Raw genomic sequence first — 19,139 nt, 5'->3', positions numbered from 1 at the left:
GTCTAGAAGTTTAAATAGGAAGCTATGGGGTTTTATTTAATGGTAGAAGACATCAGAATTTTGGTTAGGTTGCTTGTCTATTTTCAGATCAGAAAAGTGAAATCCAAAGGGGGCATAGTCTGGAGGGAAGTAGCACCCATCCTGGTGCAGTGTGGTTGGAAATTACAAAGGGACTGCTGTCACTAAACAATTACTAATTTTTTTTTAACCTACAGAAATGCCCAGACCAAACCCTGTAAAAATGGAACCAAGGTTGTTGTAATTTAGAAATTTTCCTATGGATTTTTTTTTCCTTAAATAATATTTGGTTTTTGAAAAACATTAGAGAACCTAGATATATTCAAAGTTAAGTTTACACTTAAAAATGCAGAAGACATTAGCCAGTATGAAAATACACAGTGAAGAGCACCAAACCAGTATAACTCTGTCCTTGTATCATTGCCCACAAAGCAATGGGAAACTAGGAGGGCATCATATCCTCAAGCAGTGCACTTTGTCACGTCAGTAACAGCACTGAGGAGTGACCCAAATAGATTACCTTACTCTTGTTGACAAGCTGATTGCACACTGCTATAGCATTTAAACTATGAAATGCACTTGACTCTATATTGCTATAGAAAATTACTTCTGTTGTCTTTGATCATATACCATAGCTGGAAAAAGGGCTTTTAAATCCCACTTCCTCCAAGGTTTAACAGATACTAGGCTTTGGTGTAAGATTATTATATTTTCATTCCAGCAAGTATCAGTAAACTAATGGCCACTGGTGGTAGAAATAAGCTGTCAGGCAGCTTGTGGGAGAACATTATCAAACTGGGATTTTGGAACCCCTTTGAGAGCTATCCATTTACCATTCTGCAGCTCCCAGGAGTCATCCCTGGTACCTTGTTCTGAGTCCTTCAGTTTCCAGGACGTCGCCTTGTCTTGTCAAGAGCCTTTTTAGGGTGGGGTTCAGGATGGAAACATAATTTAAATAAAATATGTGAAATTTATTTGTTTTTATTTAATTCAGGTGGTAAAATCTGTATTGTGGGAGAAGAAGGAGCAAGAGCCTTATTCTCCTACAGAGAGTGAAAAAAAGCCAAACGTAATTCCAGACAATTCTGCACGGCCAAATAAACAAGTTCTTCCCCTGGATAGTCTTCCTGCAAACAGCCAGACATCACGGAGAGGCCGATGGAGCCGAAAAGGCAAAAAGCTGCAGGAGCCCTTTAGTGAGAAGGAACAAAAACTGCTCATGGAGGAAAAGTCAGCAGTCCCCAGTGGACGATGTAGTGAATGCGAGGAGAAGTCAGCAGCCTCGCGGGGGCGATGTGGTGAATGCGAGGAGAAGTCGGCAGTCTCCCAGGGGCGATGTGGAGAATGTGAGGAGAAATCTCCAGCCGCACGGGGGCGCTATGGTGAAGATGAGGAAAAGTCTGCAGTCCCTCAGGGACAGTATAGCAAAGCTGAAAAGTCATCTGCCCCCCGGAGGCGATACAGCGAAGGCATGGAAATGTGGAGGGGGCAGCTAAAGAACAGCACCGAGCCCCTGAAATGCAGATTCACAGAGGAGTGTGACAGATTACCCCGGCGCTATAGTGATGGGGATAGGACTCTCCTGAGGTGCTTTAGTGAGAGTAGCGAAGAGGAGGAGGATGAGCCTGTGAGTCCTCGTTCAAACTCTCCACCTGTTCTCACCAAGCCAACATTAAAACGAAAGGTACGTGCTTCTTGTGCTCCTTCATCTCTGGCTGCATGCTGCAATATGTGTTCTCCCTGGATTGGTACCATCTTGGGGTCCATTGCTGAAGAAACTTGGTTTAAAGCTACACAAGTTACAATATAGCATCTGATCTGCCTCTTTTCAAAGAATCTGAGAGACTGTCCTTGTTTCTCGAATGTGTAGAGAAGGCAATGTGTGGAGAACACTTTTGCTAATTCTTTTAGTAGACACCGTCTATTGTATCAGGAAGTTACACTTTCCCATGTTCCCCTAAGCTTTTTATTTTTAACGCCCTTCTGTTATAAAATACATCTATGTCATGTCATATACAATGCAATAAACATGGAAATAGCATTAATTGGAAAAGAAGCTTCACAAAACAACGTTAACTAATCAGCAAGTTTAAAATAAATTGCAATGTGAGGGCTTCACCATGCCTGACTTTGGAAATATGAATTCTATAAACATGACCAAGAAAACCTTGTGTTTAGTGGCAGGATGCTGCAAACAAAAAGTAGAAATCATCTTTTCTGCATGATCTGTGTAGTTGGTTTTAATTCACATACACATATGCTGAAATGATGTTAGTTAGCTGTGATCCTGTTGGACAGTAAACCTGCCGAACAGTTAAATAGCAGGTCATGGATGGATTGTTGATCCTCAGCTCTTACAAACAGTTTCTGTTCTGTTACACTGGTGTAAATCTAGTTAACTTCATAGAAGTGTGGCCGAATGAATAAAACACTGGACAGGAACTCAGAATAGCTGGGTTCTAGCCTCATCTCTGCTACTAGCCTATAGGGTAAGCTTGGGCAACTAAGTCACTGCTCTGTGCCTCAGTTTCCCCATCTGTAAAATGGTGATAATGACTCTGCTCTCTTTTGCAAAGTGCTTTGAGATCTACTGACAAAATTGCTATACAAGAGCAGGGCAGTAGTAGTAGTAGTAGTAGTATTCCTCTGTATTTTCATCTGAATCACTGAGGGCAGAATCTGGGCCATGGTTTCAGTAGTGTCTAGATCAGGGGTAGGCAACCTATGGCATGCGTGCCGAAGGCAGCACATGAGCTGATTTTCAGTGGCACTCACACTGCCCGGTCCTGGCCACCAGTCTGGGGGGCTCTGCATTTTAATTTAATTTTAAATGAAGCTTCTTAAACATTTAAAAACCTTATTTACTTTACATACAACAATAGTTTAGTTACATATTATAGACTTATAGAAAGAGACCTTCTAAAAACGTTAAAATGTATTACTGGCACGCGAAACCTTACATTAGAGTGAATAAATGAAGACTCGGCACACCACTTCTGAAAGGTGGCCGACCCCTGGTCTAGATTCTGGAGGGGAGGCTATCCTGAGCCCACGCGGACTGTTGAGTTCAGAAGTTTGTTTTTTCCATTTTTCAGTGGTTTATTTTTGCTGTATGTGATCAAATGCCTTTTTTCCCCCCTCCACCCAGAAACCAATTCTCCATCGGAAGAGGCGAGTCCGTAAGCGCAAACACCACAACAGCAGTGTTGTCACTGAAACAATCTCTGAGACCACAGAGGTACTGGATGAACCTTTTGAGGACTCGGACTCTGAGAGACCAATGCCCCGATTAGAGCCTACCTTTGAGATCGAGGAGGAAGAGGAAGAGGATGAGAGTGAACTGTTCACCCGGGGCTACTTTCGCCACTTACCCCCCCAGGATACCCTCAGGCGCAGACCCTCCTCTAAGAGGAAGTCCAAAGATGAAGAGGAGTCTGATGACACTAACGGTATGTTTCATGAGCAAGCTGTGAATTGGCACCTTGATATAGTTAAGGGTGTTGAGTGAGTGATAGCCTTAATCCCTCAGGAAGTGGTATACACTGCCCTGTAATTTCCAGACAAAATATCTAACTAGGCACAGATTACCAATCAAACCAACCTCTGATATTTATAACTCATATGAGAAATGTATTTTTATATTTAAATATCATCTCAGCATGTGAAGAGATAACAGGTCATCTTCACATTTCATCTGTTCCACTTCCTTAGTGAAGGAAATATATGTGGCTGCAGTAATGGTTACGCAAAGGTGTCTCTTAGAGAAATAAAAGCAAAGCAAATCCCAGCGACCTCTTACTCAGCATCCCCTTAGAGTGACTAAATATTGGGTATACTTGCCCTCAATTTCTCATCCTTCCCCAAAGTGCTCTGGTCCTAAACCTTTAATACAGACAAGAAAAATAAATTTGGTCTGAACTGTGGCATTTAGTGTGCTGTAACACTATAGACGTAGCATCTCTCATTCAAGTATTTCACTAATAACCTAATTCACAGTTGTTATATGCTCCATTATTGCCTAATACATTGCATGTACCCTGTGGGAGCTCTTTGATTGCCTACATTGTATAAGGGCAAACAGCCAAATAAAAATAAAGGACCATAAGAAAGAGATGTTTGCTGTTCTCATCCCACCTTCAGTGATTCTTACTGGAACTTCCTAAGTAATTCATAGTACTCAACTGGCCTCTCATTAGCAGAGGAGAATCATCCCTAAAAGTACTTAAATGCTGAAGAGGTAATGATGCAATTCTGTCTATCTTTGCTATTTATATAGCACCAATCACCATTGTGTTCCTATGGTGTTAATCCCCACTTACATTAACATTTAATTTTAATGTAACATGGATTGGGCAGAAAGAATAACAAAATGTCATAACATGCAATAATTAAGATTGAAAAAAATAACTTGAGCATGTTTCACATCACATATGTTTTAGGGAATTCATTTTACAGCTTGAACATTGTTTTGTGATGGTAGAAATTAGAGATGAGAAAAGACCTATCCGGTCCATTTTAAGCTATGAGACTTCCAGTACTTTCCCTGGGAAACTATTATATAAACTAATACATCACATTTCCAGGTTTTCCCTGATGTTTGACCTACATTTTTTTTCTCTTAATTTTATCACGTCTCCTAGTTATGGAAAATTTAAGTTCTTCTTAGAGCGGTTGCTCATGTCCATTCCATGTTAGGGGTGTGTGCTCACCACATGCACTGGTGCAAGAAGTTTTTCCCTCAGTGGTATCTGTAGGGGACCGGCTCTGGCGCCTTTTGGAGTGGTGCGCATATGCGCCGGTACAAGGTATGCCACTGGCTCCCCCCTCCCTCAGCTCTTTCTTACCACCAGTGATGGTGCTGGAGGGTCTCCTTGCTTTGGGAAGTGTTTTTTTTCCCTATCACTCATTGTGTAAATAATTCTTAGATAAGTAGTTTTCATTCTTCTCTTAATAGTTAGCTAAATAATACTGTAAATAAGTTAGATAATCCCCTAAGGGACTTAGCTCAGGGATGTGGCATGCCCCGGTCCCCGGGCTTCAAGCCTTGTGATCACCACAAAAAGCCGATGCTGGTCAATGACCCCCATCAAAGCTGCTTGATGCGTTTGGGGGAAACTCACATTACTGAAAAGTGTCGCATCAGCAGAAGTTTCAAGCCAAGAACTAAAATGGAGTGGAACATAAGACTAAGAGCGCTCCTCATGGAGTTGACCCTTGCACTGGTCTCTGAGCCACCAAGATTGGACTCCTCACCAAGCACCGTGGCATCCATGCGAAGTGCGCTGCCAGCGCCGGTCCCCGGTACCTGCTAAAAAGCAGAGAAAGCACCCCAGGAGAGGGCGCTCCTCGACATCCCGTACTGGAGCTGAAACGCAGATTGCCAGACTTTCTGCACCAATCTCCGGAGTCGAGACTTTGTTCTCTGTTGCCCGATTGTCGATCGCCAGACTCCTGGTGTCGTTCCCAGAGCACAAGGCGTCAATCACTAGTGTACCGTTGCCGATCCACCGAGCTCTGCCACCAGTCCCTGGACAGGCAGCACTGGGACCCTGAGCCCCAGAACTTCTCCTCCAGCCACAGATGCCGGGATGGTAGGCACGGAGGGGACATGGACGTGGTGTCAGTGCTGCCCGGTCCCCAAGGGAGTACCTTTCTTCCTCAGGCTCGGAAGCTGAGGAGATGGCAAGTTCCTCAAGCCAGGCACACCCAGCCATATCTGGGGGGGGGGTTCCAACAGGGCTACCAGCTGGTGCATGGCCCCAGGGCCAGTGGCCTACCTCATGGCTCTTTTAGAACCCATGGCATTGTGGGGGAAGAACAGCTCAGTGGTTTGACATTGGCCTGCTAAACCCAGGGTTGTGAGTTCAATCCTTGAGGGGGCCATTTAGGGATGGGAGGGATGGAATCTGTCAGGGACAGTACTTGGTCCTGCTAGTGAAGGCAGGGGACTGGACTCAATGACCTTTCAAGGTCCCTTCCAGTTCTATGAGATAGGAATATCTCCATATATTTATTTATTTAAACCCAGATGCACCGTTCAGTGTCGGGGGCATCAGAGAGGAGGTCAGTGGCAGTCTCCCACCACCCTCCGGACTCAGAGGAAGGGTCTGAGCAAGGTGCCCAGGAGCATCCTCCGACCTTGGTGGAGGCCACCCATGCAGTGTGGGGGACGCTGAGCCAGCCCCTCCTCCCACCGTCGCTCGACAAGGCAGTGGTGGGACTGTCCCAAACAGTGCCACAGGACAATGCCAAGGCACACCAGGAGCTGCTAAAACAGGTGGCCGCAAACCTGGAATGGGAAGCAGAGGAGCAGGCAGAACCCTCTGATACTTTATTTGACATTTTGGCCCTGGTGGCCCTATCTAGGGTGGCATTCCCAATCCACGAAGGAGTGGTAAAGCTGGTAAAAGCTTTATGGCAGACCCTGTCCTCTCTCCTGCCTATCTCCAAACGGGCAGAGAGGAAGTATTATGTCCTTGCGAAGGGCTTTGAGTATTTATATTCCCATCCGGCTCCGAACTCTCTAATGGTCTTTGCGGCCAACGAGAGAGACAGGCAGGGACAACCTGGGACAACTCCTAAAAACAAAGACGGCAAGAGGCTAGACTTACTTGGCAGAAAAGTTTATTCATCTGCCAGCCTCCAATTACGAGTGGCAAACCATCAGGCCTTACTCGGTAGATATGATTTTGATGTGTGGCAGTCTATGGCCAGCTTCACAGACTCACTGCCAGAGGACTCCAGGCAGGAGTCCCTGGCCATTTTAGATGAAGGGAGAAATGTGGCAAAGTCCTCCCTTCAGGCCGCCTCTGATACGGTGGACTCAGCGACCAGGTCCATCACTACAGCTGTCGACAGAGGCTCAACAATCAATTCAAGACCTCCCTTTCGATGGCCTAGCCCTATTTGCAGAACAAACAGATATGGTTACATGGGCTTAAGGACTCATGGTCTACTCTACGTTCCCTTGGTCTCTATACACCGGCCTCTGTTAGAAAGAGGTTTAAGCCACAGCAACCTCAAAGACCAAGTGGTCAGGCCTGACCGGAGCCCTACGGTAAGAAGGGCAAGGGCTACAAGCGCCGCCAAGGCCAACAATTAGCTCCTTCCTCCCACATGGGCTCTTCCCCACTACCCGCCAGAAGCAAGCGGGTATTTTAAGGGTGTGCCTAACGGCAATCTCATCCCTCTTCAGGGACCCTTCTCACAAGCAACTTCTTACTCAAGAGGTGCAAGCCCTCCTGTGAGTAGGGGCCGTAGAGGAAGACCCCAGGCATCTAAGAAGGAAAAGTTTCTACTTTCAGTACTTTCTGATACCGAAGGCCAAAAGGGGTCTGTGTCCCATATTGGACCTGTGAGGCCTCAACAAATATCTCAAAAAGTTGAAGTTCTGCATGGTCTCCTTGGCCTCCATTCTCCCCTCCGTGGATCCTGGAGACTGGTACTCCGCCCTCGACTTGAAGGACACGTATTTTCATATTTCAGTTTTCCACGGACACAGAAGGTTCCTGTGGTTTGTAGTGGGACGAGCTCACTACCAGTTGGTAGTGCTTCCATTTGGCCTGGCTACAGTGCCAATGGTGGTCACAAAATGCATGGGTGGTCGCAGCTTATCTGAGGCGCCAGAGCGTTCAGATCTACCCTTACCTCGACAGTTGGCTCATCAAGGGTCGTTCGAGGGTACAAGTTCATCGCAGCATCGAGTTGGTCCAAGTCACTTGCTGAGCCTTGGGTCTATTGATAAACGAACAAAAATCCACATTGATTCCAGTGCAGAGAATAGATTTCATTGGGGCAGTTCTGGACTTTATCTGAGCCAGAGCCTTTCTCCCAGAACCCAGATTCAAGGCAATGTCCGGCCTAATCACTCAACCCACCAGTCACGCAATCACCACGGCCAGGGTATGCATCAGGTTGCTAGGGCACATGGCGGCATGCATGTATGTAATTCGACATGCACAACTACATCTCAGACCCCTCCAGATGTGGCTGGCGTCAGTCTACACCCCAGCCAGGCACCACCTGGACAGAGTCCTCACAATTTCACAATGAGTACTTACTGCTGTGGAATGGTGGTCCAACCCAGTAAATATGCCCAAAGAAGTACCCTTCGCGAGCCCGAAACCCACAATGGTGCTAGTGTTGGACACATGGGAAGCCAATTTGGATCACTAAAGACCCAGAGGTTGTGATCCCAGGAAGAGCTGGTATTGCACATCAGTGTCAGGGAGTTCAGGGCCATCCATTTGGCTTGCAAATTGTTTCTTCCCCAATTATCCCATCAGGTGGCACATGTGTTGACGGACAATATGGCCTCCATGTTGTATGTCAACAGGCAAGGAGGAGCTCGGTCCTCTGTCAAGAAGCCCTCCGGCTGTGGGATTTCTTTATCTGGCACCCCATATAAATCAAGGCTCTACATCTCCTGGTGTCCAAAACATGCTGGCTGGTTGCCTTAGCAGGTCATTTTTTTCTCACCACGAGTGGTCCCTCCACTCAGAGGTCATCAGAATGATTTTACAGAGCTGGGGAACTCCCCAAGTGGACCTGTTTGCCACCAGGCGGAACAGGAAGTCCCACCAGTTCTGCTCTCTTCAAGGGCTTGACAGCGGATCACTCTCAGACGCTTTCCTCCTGTCTTGGAAAAATGACCTGATGTACACCTTCCCACTGATCCCACTTCTCAGCAGGACTCTTTTGACAATCAAGAGGACCGAGCCAAGGTCATCATGATGGCCCCAGCATTGGTTCGGCATGCTCGTGGATTTGACAACAGAGTCCCATGGAAGTTTCCCAACTGCTCAGACCTTCTCTCAGGATCACGGGAGGTTGCTGCACCCGAACCTCACCTCTCTCCACCTCACAGTATGGATGCTGTGTGGCTGAACCCAAAGGAGCAGGCCTGCTCTAGTCAAGTCCAGCACATTCTGTTGGAGAGTAGAAAACCCTTCACTAGAGCGACTTACCTGGCATAGTGGAAGTGCTTCTCCTGCTGGCCGTCGGCGCAGAGGATCTCCCTGATCCAGTCTTCTCTGCAGTCCATTCTGAACTATCTGCTTCACCTAAAACATCAAGGCCCCGCCTTCTCCTTGAGCAAGGTGTACCTGGCAGCCATTTTGGCTTTCCATCCCCACATCTGAGGCAGATCGGTATTATCACATGAAATGACGATCAGGTTCCTTAAGGGCCTTGAAAGGCTTTTTCCCCCAGTCCGGGACCTGGTGCCCCAATGGAACCTCAACCTAGTCTCACTCTCTAGGCTCACTGGCCCTCTCTTCGAACCTCTAGCCTCCTGTTCTCTTGCGCATCTGTTGTGGAAGGTTGCTTTCCTTGTGGCTATCACTTCAGCGAGGTGAGTCTCCGAGTTTAAAGCCCTCACCTTGGAGCCCCTATACACTGTTCTACAAAAACAAGGTTCAGTTGCGTCCCCATCCTACTTTCCTTCCAAAGGTGGTGTTGCCTTTTCATGTTAACCAGGACATTTTCCTCCCGATGTTCTGCCCAAAGCCTCACGTGTCCAACGAGGAGAGGCATTTGCACACTCTAGATGTCAGGCGGGCTCTGGCTTTCTACTTAGAGCATACCAACCCCTTCTGTAGATCGACTCAACTCTGTTGCGGTGGCTGGCAGGATGAAAGGCCTCCCAGTGTCTTCTTAAAGGCTTTCGTCTTGGATTACTACCTGCATCTGTACTTGCTACGATTTGGCGCAGGTTGTACCTCCACCGATAGTGACGGCACATTCAGTGAGAGCTCAGGCATCGTCAACAGCCTTCCTAGCACAAGTCCCTATCAAGGATATCTGCAGGGCCGCAACGTGGTATTTGGTGCACACCTTCACAATCCACTACACCATCGCCCAGCAGGCCAGAGATGACACTGGCTTTGCCAGAGCTGTGTTGCAATCAACACGTCTATGAACTCCTACCCACCTCCACAGATACTGCTTGGGAGTCATCTAACATGGAATGGACATGAGCAAGCATTTGAAGAAGAAGAAAAAACGGTTACTCATCACCGTGACTGTTGTTCTTCGAGATGTGTTGCTCATGTCCATTCCATGAACTGCCCTCCTTCTCCTCTGTCAGAGTTTCGGCAAGAAGGAACTGAGGAAGGGGAGAGCCGGCGGTGCCCCTTATATCAGCGCATAGGCACGCCATTCCTGAGGGCACCAGAGCCAGTCCCCTATGGATACCACTACAGGAAAAACTTCTGGCACCAGTGCATGTGGCAAGCACACACACCTAACATGGAATGGACATGAACAACACATCTCGAAGAACAACAGTTATGGAATGTTAGTAACCGTTTTTTTTAAAGAACCAAATGGGGCAGCATGACTAAATGTCAATTGAATGGGAAGTAGGACAACACCTTTCAAATAATTTTGTATTATTTAACACTAAAGAGAGAGAGAGAAATATTGTTTAGAATGACTCCATTGGTTTAAACTCAAAGTATGAAAACATATAGGAACTAATAATTTTTCAACGATTTACTGCGGGTAGGACTGAGTCCTACACGGTGCTGAGAGACTAATAGAAGTGTCAAAAACTTCCAACTTCCCCTTGACTTCACAAACTCTACTTGACAGTGCTCAGCATCTTGTGGGAACAGGTCCATAAAGAGCAAGAATGTCTGTGGTAAACGATGAAGACTACAGGCTACTGATACAGAGCAATCTAGATCTTTGGGTTAGCTGCGTTTAAGCTAACAATATGTGTGCTAATACAGCCAAATATAAAATTACGCTTTAGGAACAAAAAATGTAGGCCATACTTCCAGCATGGGGAAGTCTGTTGTGGAAAGCTGTGACTGAAAAGTACTTCAGGTAGATAATCACCTGAACATGAGCTCCCAGTGTGATGCTGTGGCAAAAAGAGCTAATGTGATTCTGGTATGTATAGACAGGGGAGTCTTAAGTAGGAATAGGCAGGTTACATTACCTCTGTATTTGGTACTGCGACCACTACTGGAGTATTCTGTTCAGGTCTGATGTCCACAAGATTTATAGACTTTAATGTCAGAAGGGACCATCATGATCATCTAGTGTGACCACCTGCACATTGCAAGCCACAGAACCTCACCCACCCACTCCTGTATTAGACCCCTAACCTCTGGCTGAGTTACTGAAGTCCTCAAATCATGGTTTAAAGACTTCAAGTTACAGATAATTCACCATTTGCTCTAGTTAAAACCTTCAAGTGATTCGTGCCCCATGCTGCAGAGGCAGGCAAAAAAACCCCAAGGTCTCCGCCAATCTGACCCGGGGGAAAATTCCTTCCCGACCTCAAATATGGTGATCAGTTAGACAAGAATTATTAAAGGATTGGAAATCATGCCTCATGGTGAGACTCAAGGAGCTTAGTCTGTTTAAGTTAATAAAGAGAAGGTTAAGAGTGACTTGATCACAATTTATAAGTACCAACATGGGGAGCAGAAATAGAGGGCTCTTCAGTCTAGCAGAGAAAGGTATAATGCGATCCAGTAGCTGGAAGTTGAAGCTTGATACAGTCAAACTAGAAATAAGATGCAAATTTGTAACTATTGGAACAATTTATTAAGGGCTGTGTTGGATTCTTCATCACTCAAAACTTTAAATCGGGATTGGATATTTTTGTAAGAGAAATGCTCTAGTTCAAACAGGAATTAATTCAAAGAAGTCCTAGGGCCTGTGCTATACCAGTGGTCAGATTAGATGATCACAATGGTCCTTTCTGGCTTTATATCTATGAATCTATAATAACATTTGGAATATAGCTTAAATGTGAAAATTGATCCACCAAAAAATAGACAAAGAGAAAAAATTGGCTTCCTTTTATTATTTATGCAGAAACAAAGTGTTCTTCACCTGCCAAATTAAATTACAGTAGAATCTCAGAATTCTCACCTTGGGAATGGAGGTTGTTTGTAACTCAGAAAAAATGTTATGGTTGTTTTTTCAAAAGTTTACAACTGAACATTGACTTAATACAGCTCTTAAATTTTATTTTGCAGAAGAAAAATGCTGCTTTTTTAACCATCTTAATTTAAATGAAACAAGCACAGAAACAGTTTCCTTACCTTGTCAAATCTTTTTTTTTTTTTTTTTTTTAGACTTTCCCTTTATTTTTTTTAGTACTTTGTTTAACATAGTACTGTACTCTATAGGGCATTTGCTTTTTTTGTCTCTGCTGCCTGATTGCTGACTTCCGGTTCCAAATGAGGTGTGTGGTTGACTGGTGAATTCGTAACTCTGATGTTCTACTGGATCTATATAATTACTTGGATTTTTAATCAATTTCAGCAATGACTGGAAAGGGAAATAGTTCTGGATCTTAGATCTCTTTTGAAGAACAGAACTAAATGTAAACACATGTGCAATGTATGTTCATAGGTGTGGGAAGTATCTTGCTTAAGTGGAATATTTTCCTATTAAAAACACATTCCATTAATTGTACTTGCAAAGTTATGGTGGTCCTTTCTAGTTCTTCCAATGTATAGTATGTCATTGAATTTGGATTATATATTAAAGGCTCAAAACTCTAAAAATATGTTCTTTGCAAATGCAATTCATTTCATGTGTTATTAATGAGCAAATATTGAAGTGAAGGAAAGGGTTAAAAATTATCTGTTCTGTTTTATTGTTCATAAACATTGAATTAATAAATGGGGTGGAATGCTTGGGACTTTGAAATGCGGGGAGGATTCCTTTGAAGGCAGGGAGAAGGAAACATTGAAGTAATTATGAAAAGTTTAAGCGATATTTTTGTTTTGTGTTTCCAGGCACCCCTACCTTGAAGCCAGTATCTGTGCTCAGAAAATGTGAAGCAAAGGTTTCTCCATTTGAGCCAGATACTTCCACACCCATGAAAAAGAAAAAGGGATGGCCAAAAGGCAAAAGTCGCAAACCAATCCACTGGAAGAAAAGACCTGGTAGAAAACCAGGGTTTAAACTGAACCGGGAAAAGGTGCCAGTGTCTGCTCAGGATGAGGGAGTTGATGCCATGGTAACTAATTCAAAACCAGGGCGTAAACCCAAAATGCAGGAGAAAGAAGAGCCTCTTGAGAAGAAAGAAGAGCAGCCCCTCGCTGAGGAAAAGAAGGAGGAAGATGTGCAAATGGAAACAGAGGAGGTGGGAGATGGAGAAGAGGAAGATACAACCAGCAGTGAAGTGAGAGCAGTTTCTCCTATGGACAGCAGCAGCAGTCCAGCAGCAGATGTTAAGGAGCCTGAGGTAGAGGAGGAAGTAGAGGAGAAGCCACGGGTATTAGAAGAGCAAAGGCAATCAGAAGAAGAACCGCAAGAATTAGAGGAACCTGAGCATGACCATGAGGAAGAAGAGGATGAGGTTGCAGTAGTTATAAACCAAAATGAAGACCGTGATGCAGATGATGAAGATGATGGCCATCTGGAATCTGCAAAGAAGAAAGAATTGGAGGAACTGCCAATTAGAGAAGAAGTAAAGGAGGAGCCTGATGTCCAGGAGTCTTTTTTAGAAACAAGTATACAAAGCAGTAGAGAAGAAGTAAAGGGCAAAAATGAAGCAGAGGCAGATTCTGAGGAAGAGCAGGCTTCCCATGAAACATCAGTGGGCTCAGAACATGTCCCTGGCTCTGAAGACGATCATGAAGAAGAGCAAAATACTAAAGAAAGGTTAATTGAATTAAAAGAAGAGGAAGAGATTCCTCATAGTGAACTAGATCTAGAAACTGTCCAAGCAGTCCAGTCCTTGACGCAGGAGGAAAGTAATGAACATGATGTAGCGTACCAGGACTGTGAGGAAACTCTTGCAGCTTGTCAGACTCTGCAGAGTTACACTCAAGCTGATGAGGACCCTCAAATATCAATGGTTGAAGATTGCCATGCCTCAGAACACAACAGTCCAATATCCTCTGTTCAGTCCCATCCTAGCCAATCTGTGCGTTCTGTCAGCAGTCCCAACGTGCCTGCTCTGGAGAGTGGTTACACCCAGATAAGCCCTGAACAAGGATCCCTGTCCGCACCTTCTATGCAGAACATGGAGACCAGCCCCATGATGGATGTGCCTTCTGTATCAGACCACTCTCAGCAGGTGGTGGATAGTGGCTTCAGTGACCTTGGCAGCATTGAGAGCACCACAGAGAACTACGAAAACCCCAGCAGTTATGACTCCACTATGGGAGGCAGCATTTGTGGAAATAACTCTTCCCAGAGCAGCTGTTCCTATGGGGGATTGTCCTCCTCTAGTAGCCTAACTCAGAACAGTTGTGTTGTCACTCAGCAAATGGCAAACATTGGCAACAGCTGCAGCATGATGCAACAGAGCACTGTCCAGCCTGCTGCAAACTGCAACATTAAGTCACCTCAGAGCTGTGTGGTAGAAAGGCCTCCAAGCAACCAGCAACCAGCAACACAGCCGCAGCAGCAGCAGCAACAGCAGCAGCCTCAGTCACAACAGCCTCAACCCCCACCTCCACCCCAGCAGCAACCTCCACTGTCTCAGTGTAGCATGAATAATAGTTTCACCCCAGCACCTATGATCATGGAAATACCTGAATCAGGAGGCACTGGCAACATAAGTATCTATGAGAGGATTCCAGGAGATTTTGGTGCTGGGAGCTACTCTCAGCCATCAGCCACATTCAGTTTAGCCAAGTTGCAGCAGCTGACAAACACCATTATGGACCCTCATGCCATGCCTTATAGCCATTCTCCTGCTGTGACATCCTATGCAACCAGTGTTTCTCTGTCCAACACAGGATTGGCTCAGCTAGCTCCATCTCATCCATTAGCTGGGACACCGCAAGCACAAGCCACCATGACACCTCCACCAAACTTGGCATCCACCACCATGAACCTCACATCACCTCTGCTTCAGTGTAACATGTCTGCTACCAACATTGGTATCCCCCACACACAAAGGTTGCAGGGGCAAATGCCCGTTAAGGGGCATATTTCCATTCGTTCTAAATCAGCACCACTGCCCTCTGCAACTGCACACCAGCAGCAGCTCTATGGCCGCAGCCCACCGGCAGTTGCCATGCAGGCTGGCCCTCGTGCACTAGCTGTTCAGCGAGGTATGAACATGGGGGTTAACTTGATGCCAACTCCCCCCTACAATGTCAATTCCATGAATATGAACACCCTGAATGCCATGAACAGCTACAGAATGACACAGCCCATGATGAACAGCAGTTACCATAGTAACCCTGCGTACATGAACCAGACAGCACAGTATCCTATGCAGATGCAGATGGGAATGATGGGGAGCCAGGCCTATACCCAGCAGCCTATGCAGCCAAACCCTCATGGAAACATGATGTATACTGGCCCCTCCCATCACAGTTACATGAATGCTGCTGGGGTGCCCAAGCAGTCGCTCAACGGACCGTACATGAGAAGATGAGCGAGATGAACTTGCAACCTAAAAACTTAAATATATATAAATAAAGGAACCTTTTATACTGACGAACCAGAGAAAATGGACCTTTTTCCAGTTAAAAATATTGCTGTAGATTTAGAGGATTTTTCTTTGGTTTATTTTATTTTTTAGGAAGCCTGGTCTTTATTCTTCTTTCGTTCGTTCATTTTGGGTTTTTGTTTCCTTCAGAATCCTGAAACATTTTACAGCTGAAGTCATTTTAAAATGGTTTTAGGGGGAAAACGTGCACAAAAATCTTTTCATAATTTAAAAAGAGCCTTACTTTGCTGACCACACAGACAGAATATCTGTAACAATGAATCATCTTTTTAAATTTTATTTTCAAGTGTATGTTCCCCACCCCTTCCTCTTCCTCCCGTATGTCCCTCTGTGTGCAGCTCCCAATGCTGCAGTCATTAAAATGTCAGACATCTCAAAGAGCAACAAAACCCATCCCTCTAGTCCCCACCTTGCATTTCCTACTTAAGTCCAGCAGGAGGCACTTATGGGAGACTCAGAACGGGACATGGAGGACAAACTAACTCTTTATTCCAATGAGGCAGGAAAATTTCTCCTCTTAACCCTTTCTGACCCTCTCACTCCTCAGTACAATTCGGAATTATATGTAAACATAAATTCTTCTCACACTGATGTCTTCATAGATGAATTAATTGAAATACAGTCTATGTTTCATTCTGAAAGTATAATGTCACTTTAAAATGTTCTCCAGCATACACACACACTGTCAGTCTGAACTAGCATTAGCATCTCAAAGGAGAACTGTACGGAACCCTAATGCAGCCACTAGAAGGATAAGAGATGGTTACTGTGCATCAGAAAGAGAAGAAAATGGCTATAGGGTCTTGTTTTGACAACCTGCAAATCAGCCATAACTCTGAGATCCCAAACTCATTTTTAATATCTGCTTTGAAATGCTAAGGGTCTTGGTTCTGAGCCTTGGAGTCTGACTGAGCTCAAGAGCAGCCATTGCCAGTGATCTGCCTCTGTTCCTTTACTCACATAATCTTGGAAGATGAAGCGTACGTTTAAGTGACTTGACAAGAAACCTACAGAGTCTTTGTCACTATTCCTGCATGTGGGGGGAAACTGCTGGGTGTGTCCTTCTTCCAGGGGAGTCATGGTGTTAAAACAGGCACATTCCTGCTTTCCCAGTTTCTTTTGAGATCATTGCCTAAGAAATTCATCACATTTGAGTCTGTGTGTGGGAATGAAGGGAATTTCAGCTCCTCTCAAGGGAGGAAATGGGAGTGGGACAGTCAGCAACAGCAGTGGGACCTAGTCAGCAGGATTTTATAGTGTGCTTGTTCCACGCTATTCCCACTGTTCCTATTCTCTTTCTGCTACTCAACTGTGTATCATAAAAGAGAGTGACTGCACCTGTTGGCATGCCATCAAATATACAAAGAAGGGCCATTATTTACCCGTTAGTGTAAAACTCTCTCTTTTATTGTATATTCTGTAGAGATACAGACAATAATAAAAACAATTAGTTGTAAACAAAACAAACATCCAAATGAAGATTTGAGGTTTCTTCAGATGCACTAAAACGGACCTTTCTTCAATAACTGCCAAATATAAAAAGGCAGAATTCCAAGGACTTCCACTCCTTATTTCTTTGTTTTGAGCATGTGCGAGGCTGTGTAGGATCCCGTTTCTCTGTATATACTATTCCGGTTTTAACTCATCCATGTAGAAAGCGCACTGTGCTGCCCTCTCCTTCCTAGATCTTCAGCTGTGTCATTGCTTCGTGGTTGCGGGAGGGAGGGCAGGGGAGCAGGGAAAGAGAGGGTTAAAGACAGGAGGAGAAACTGTTGAAATGAGGGCTGTGAATTTAGTTTGTTTGCTGTTATGTTTGGTTTGGTTTTTGTATGTTTTTTTAATCAATTGGGCAGCTCCCTTTTCCACAAGCCTTTGTGACTGTAGAACTATTGTAGAAAAAAAAGTTCTTTTCTATATTATAAAAAGAAATTATCCAACACAAGTAATATTGGTACCTACCATTTTTTCACTTCTGTTTAAAAAAAAATGTATTTTTAGCAAGATAACTTGGGTAATCTTCTAAAAGAAATTTAAAAAAATCACTGTTAGTGACTTTGATGCCTTTTAAAATAAGAGCTTTTTCATTTCATTCCATCTTTAAAATTTTTTATCTTTGTTGTAGAATATTAAAAACTATTTTAAGAAAGATAAAAATTCTCTTTAAAGAGATCTCTAGAGTGTGTGAATAGAGCTCCAGATGCCTCTAAAAGCCGCATGTACAAATGAAGCTAAGTCTATTCCTGTCTGTTTATATTTGCTTTTCCTGTTTTGTAACCTCTTTGTACTTTGTTCATGGTGACTTGTAAGCTAAGGGGAAGGGGGGCCTAGATGCCTTTGTAATTCTCCATGTCATGCGCTCCTGGCCGGCTGGCCTCCCTTCCTCTCCTTGTATGTAATATCACTTTTTTTTCCCTTTCTAGCAAGTACTTTCAAAAGAACTCTGTACATTTTAACATAAAAAAATAAATTATGTTGAGCCATTTTGGATGTCTGTTGTGCATGTGGAATTTTTCTTCCTCCAGAGCATTTGAGAATTTAATCCTGTAACTGTTGCCAGGGGTCTGTAGATTTAATTCCCTCTTGTATGACTGTTGATCCAGAAGAGGTACAGTACCTTAGGGAGACTGTGTACCTAAATCCAAGAACAATCTCTGCCCATAATGTTACCTCCTCTGAGTAGAAGCTGCACACCAAAGAAAACTGAACCTTTCTCTCAAGAGTGTAAGGCCTGCTCTAGAAAATCATTTGACGAAATGGTCAGCTTCTTTCTTCCTGCCCAAAGGGATGGTTAGGAGTAGGGGTGACCAGATAGCAAGCATGAAAAATCAGGAGAGGGGTGGGGAGTAATTGCTGCCTATATAGGACAAAGCCCTGAATATCGGGACTGTCCTTATAAAATCAGGATGTCTGGTCACCCTAGTTTAGATGTATGAGGAGTTCATCCCAGCTGCCTATCTGCACAGGCATTTGCATCCCAAAAAAGCAAAAACCAGAACAATAGGCAACTTCATTTTATTTGGAGAAATATTTGTTGTCAGCCACAATCACTTGATTCACTACGGATGATAAAATTGAGAACAAAACTGCCAGTTGGTTCCCTGGTATTGCAAGCTGCCTGGTATTGGTATGTCTCAGCTACAAAATACCAATGATTACACACAGTTTGAAAATATGGGTGTGGCCCCTCTGAGTTACAACATGTTTTCTGTTGCCTGTGTGAACAGAAAAAACGATGTTGGAAACCACATGTCCTGATTTTATAGGGACAGCCCTGATATATGGGGCTTTATCATATATAGGCGCCTATCACCCTGTCCCAATTTTTCACACTAGCTATCTGATCACCCTGTGGTGTCTTAGCCATAAGGCTATACTCTTCTGCCACTTGACCATGTTTTTACAAGTGTATTAAATGACTCTCTTGTGCAGACCGGGCCTAGTGCTCCCTCTTCAGGAAGGTTATCTGGAGAGAACAACCTCCTGACCGACACTTTGCCAGTTTTTGTACTTTGTGTTTAGACCTTTTTACAGCTTGGGGAATGCTTTCTGTCTCTGGTCAGCACTGCAGTGAGACCTTGATAAACTCTGGAAAGATGGGGAAGGTACCTCCATTATAATGGTGGCCTCTGGGATTTTCAGACCATTACTAAAAGTTAACAAGTTAAAAATTAGTGTATCA

General features: G+C 44.4%; 1 protein-coding gene across 2 annotated transcripts in view; it reads left to right on the top strand.

Annotated features, from left to right (window-relative positions):
- KAT6A (lysine acetyltransferase 6A) overlaps nucleotides 1-17,947 on the top strand; it is a 75,857-nt gene extending 57,910 nt beyond the window's left edge. For both annotated transcript variants that reach the window (XM_034762045.1, XM_034762046.1), the window contains 3 exons: nucleotides 1,013-1,702; nucleotides 3,167-3,467; nucleotides 12,783-17,947. In XM_034762045.1, coding sequence (XP_034617936.1) covers nucleotides 1,013-1,702; nucleotides 3,167-3,467; nucleotides 12,783-15,385 — 3,594 coding nt within the window. In that variant the 3' untranslated portion in view covers nucleotides 15,386-17,947. The remainder of the gene's footprint in view (nucleotides 1-1,012; nucleotides 1,703-3,166; nucleotides 3,468-12,782) is intronic.
- The last annotated feature ends 1,192 nt before the right edge of the window (nucleotides 17,948-19,139 follow it).

This window comes from Trachemys scripta, chromosome 2 (genome assembly GCF_013100865.1).
Source record: "Trachemys scripta elegans isolate TJP31775 chromosome 2, CAS_Tse_1.0, whole genome shotgun sequence".
Classification (NCBI taxonomy): Eukaryota; Metazoa; Chordata; order Testudines; family Emydidae; genus Trachemys; species Trachemys scripta.
This window is presented reverse-complemented; position numbering and strand designations above follow the sequence as displayed.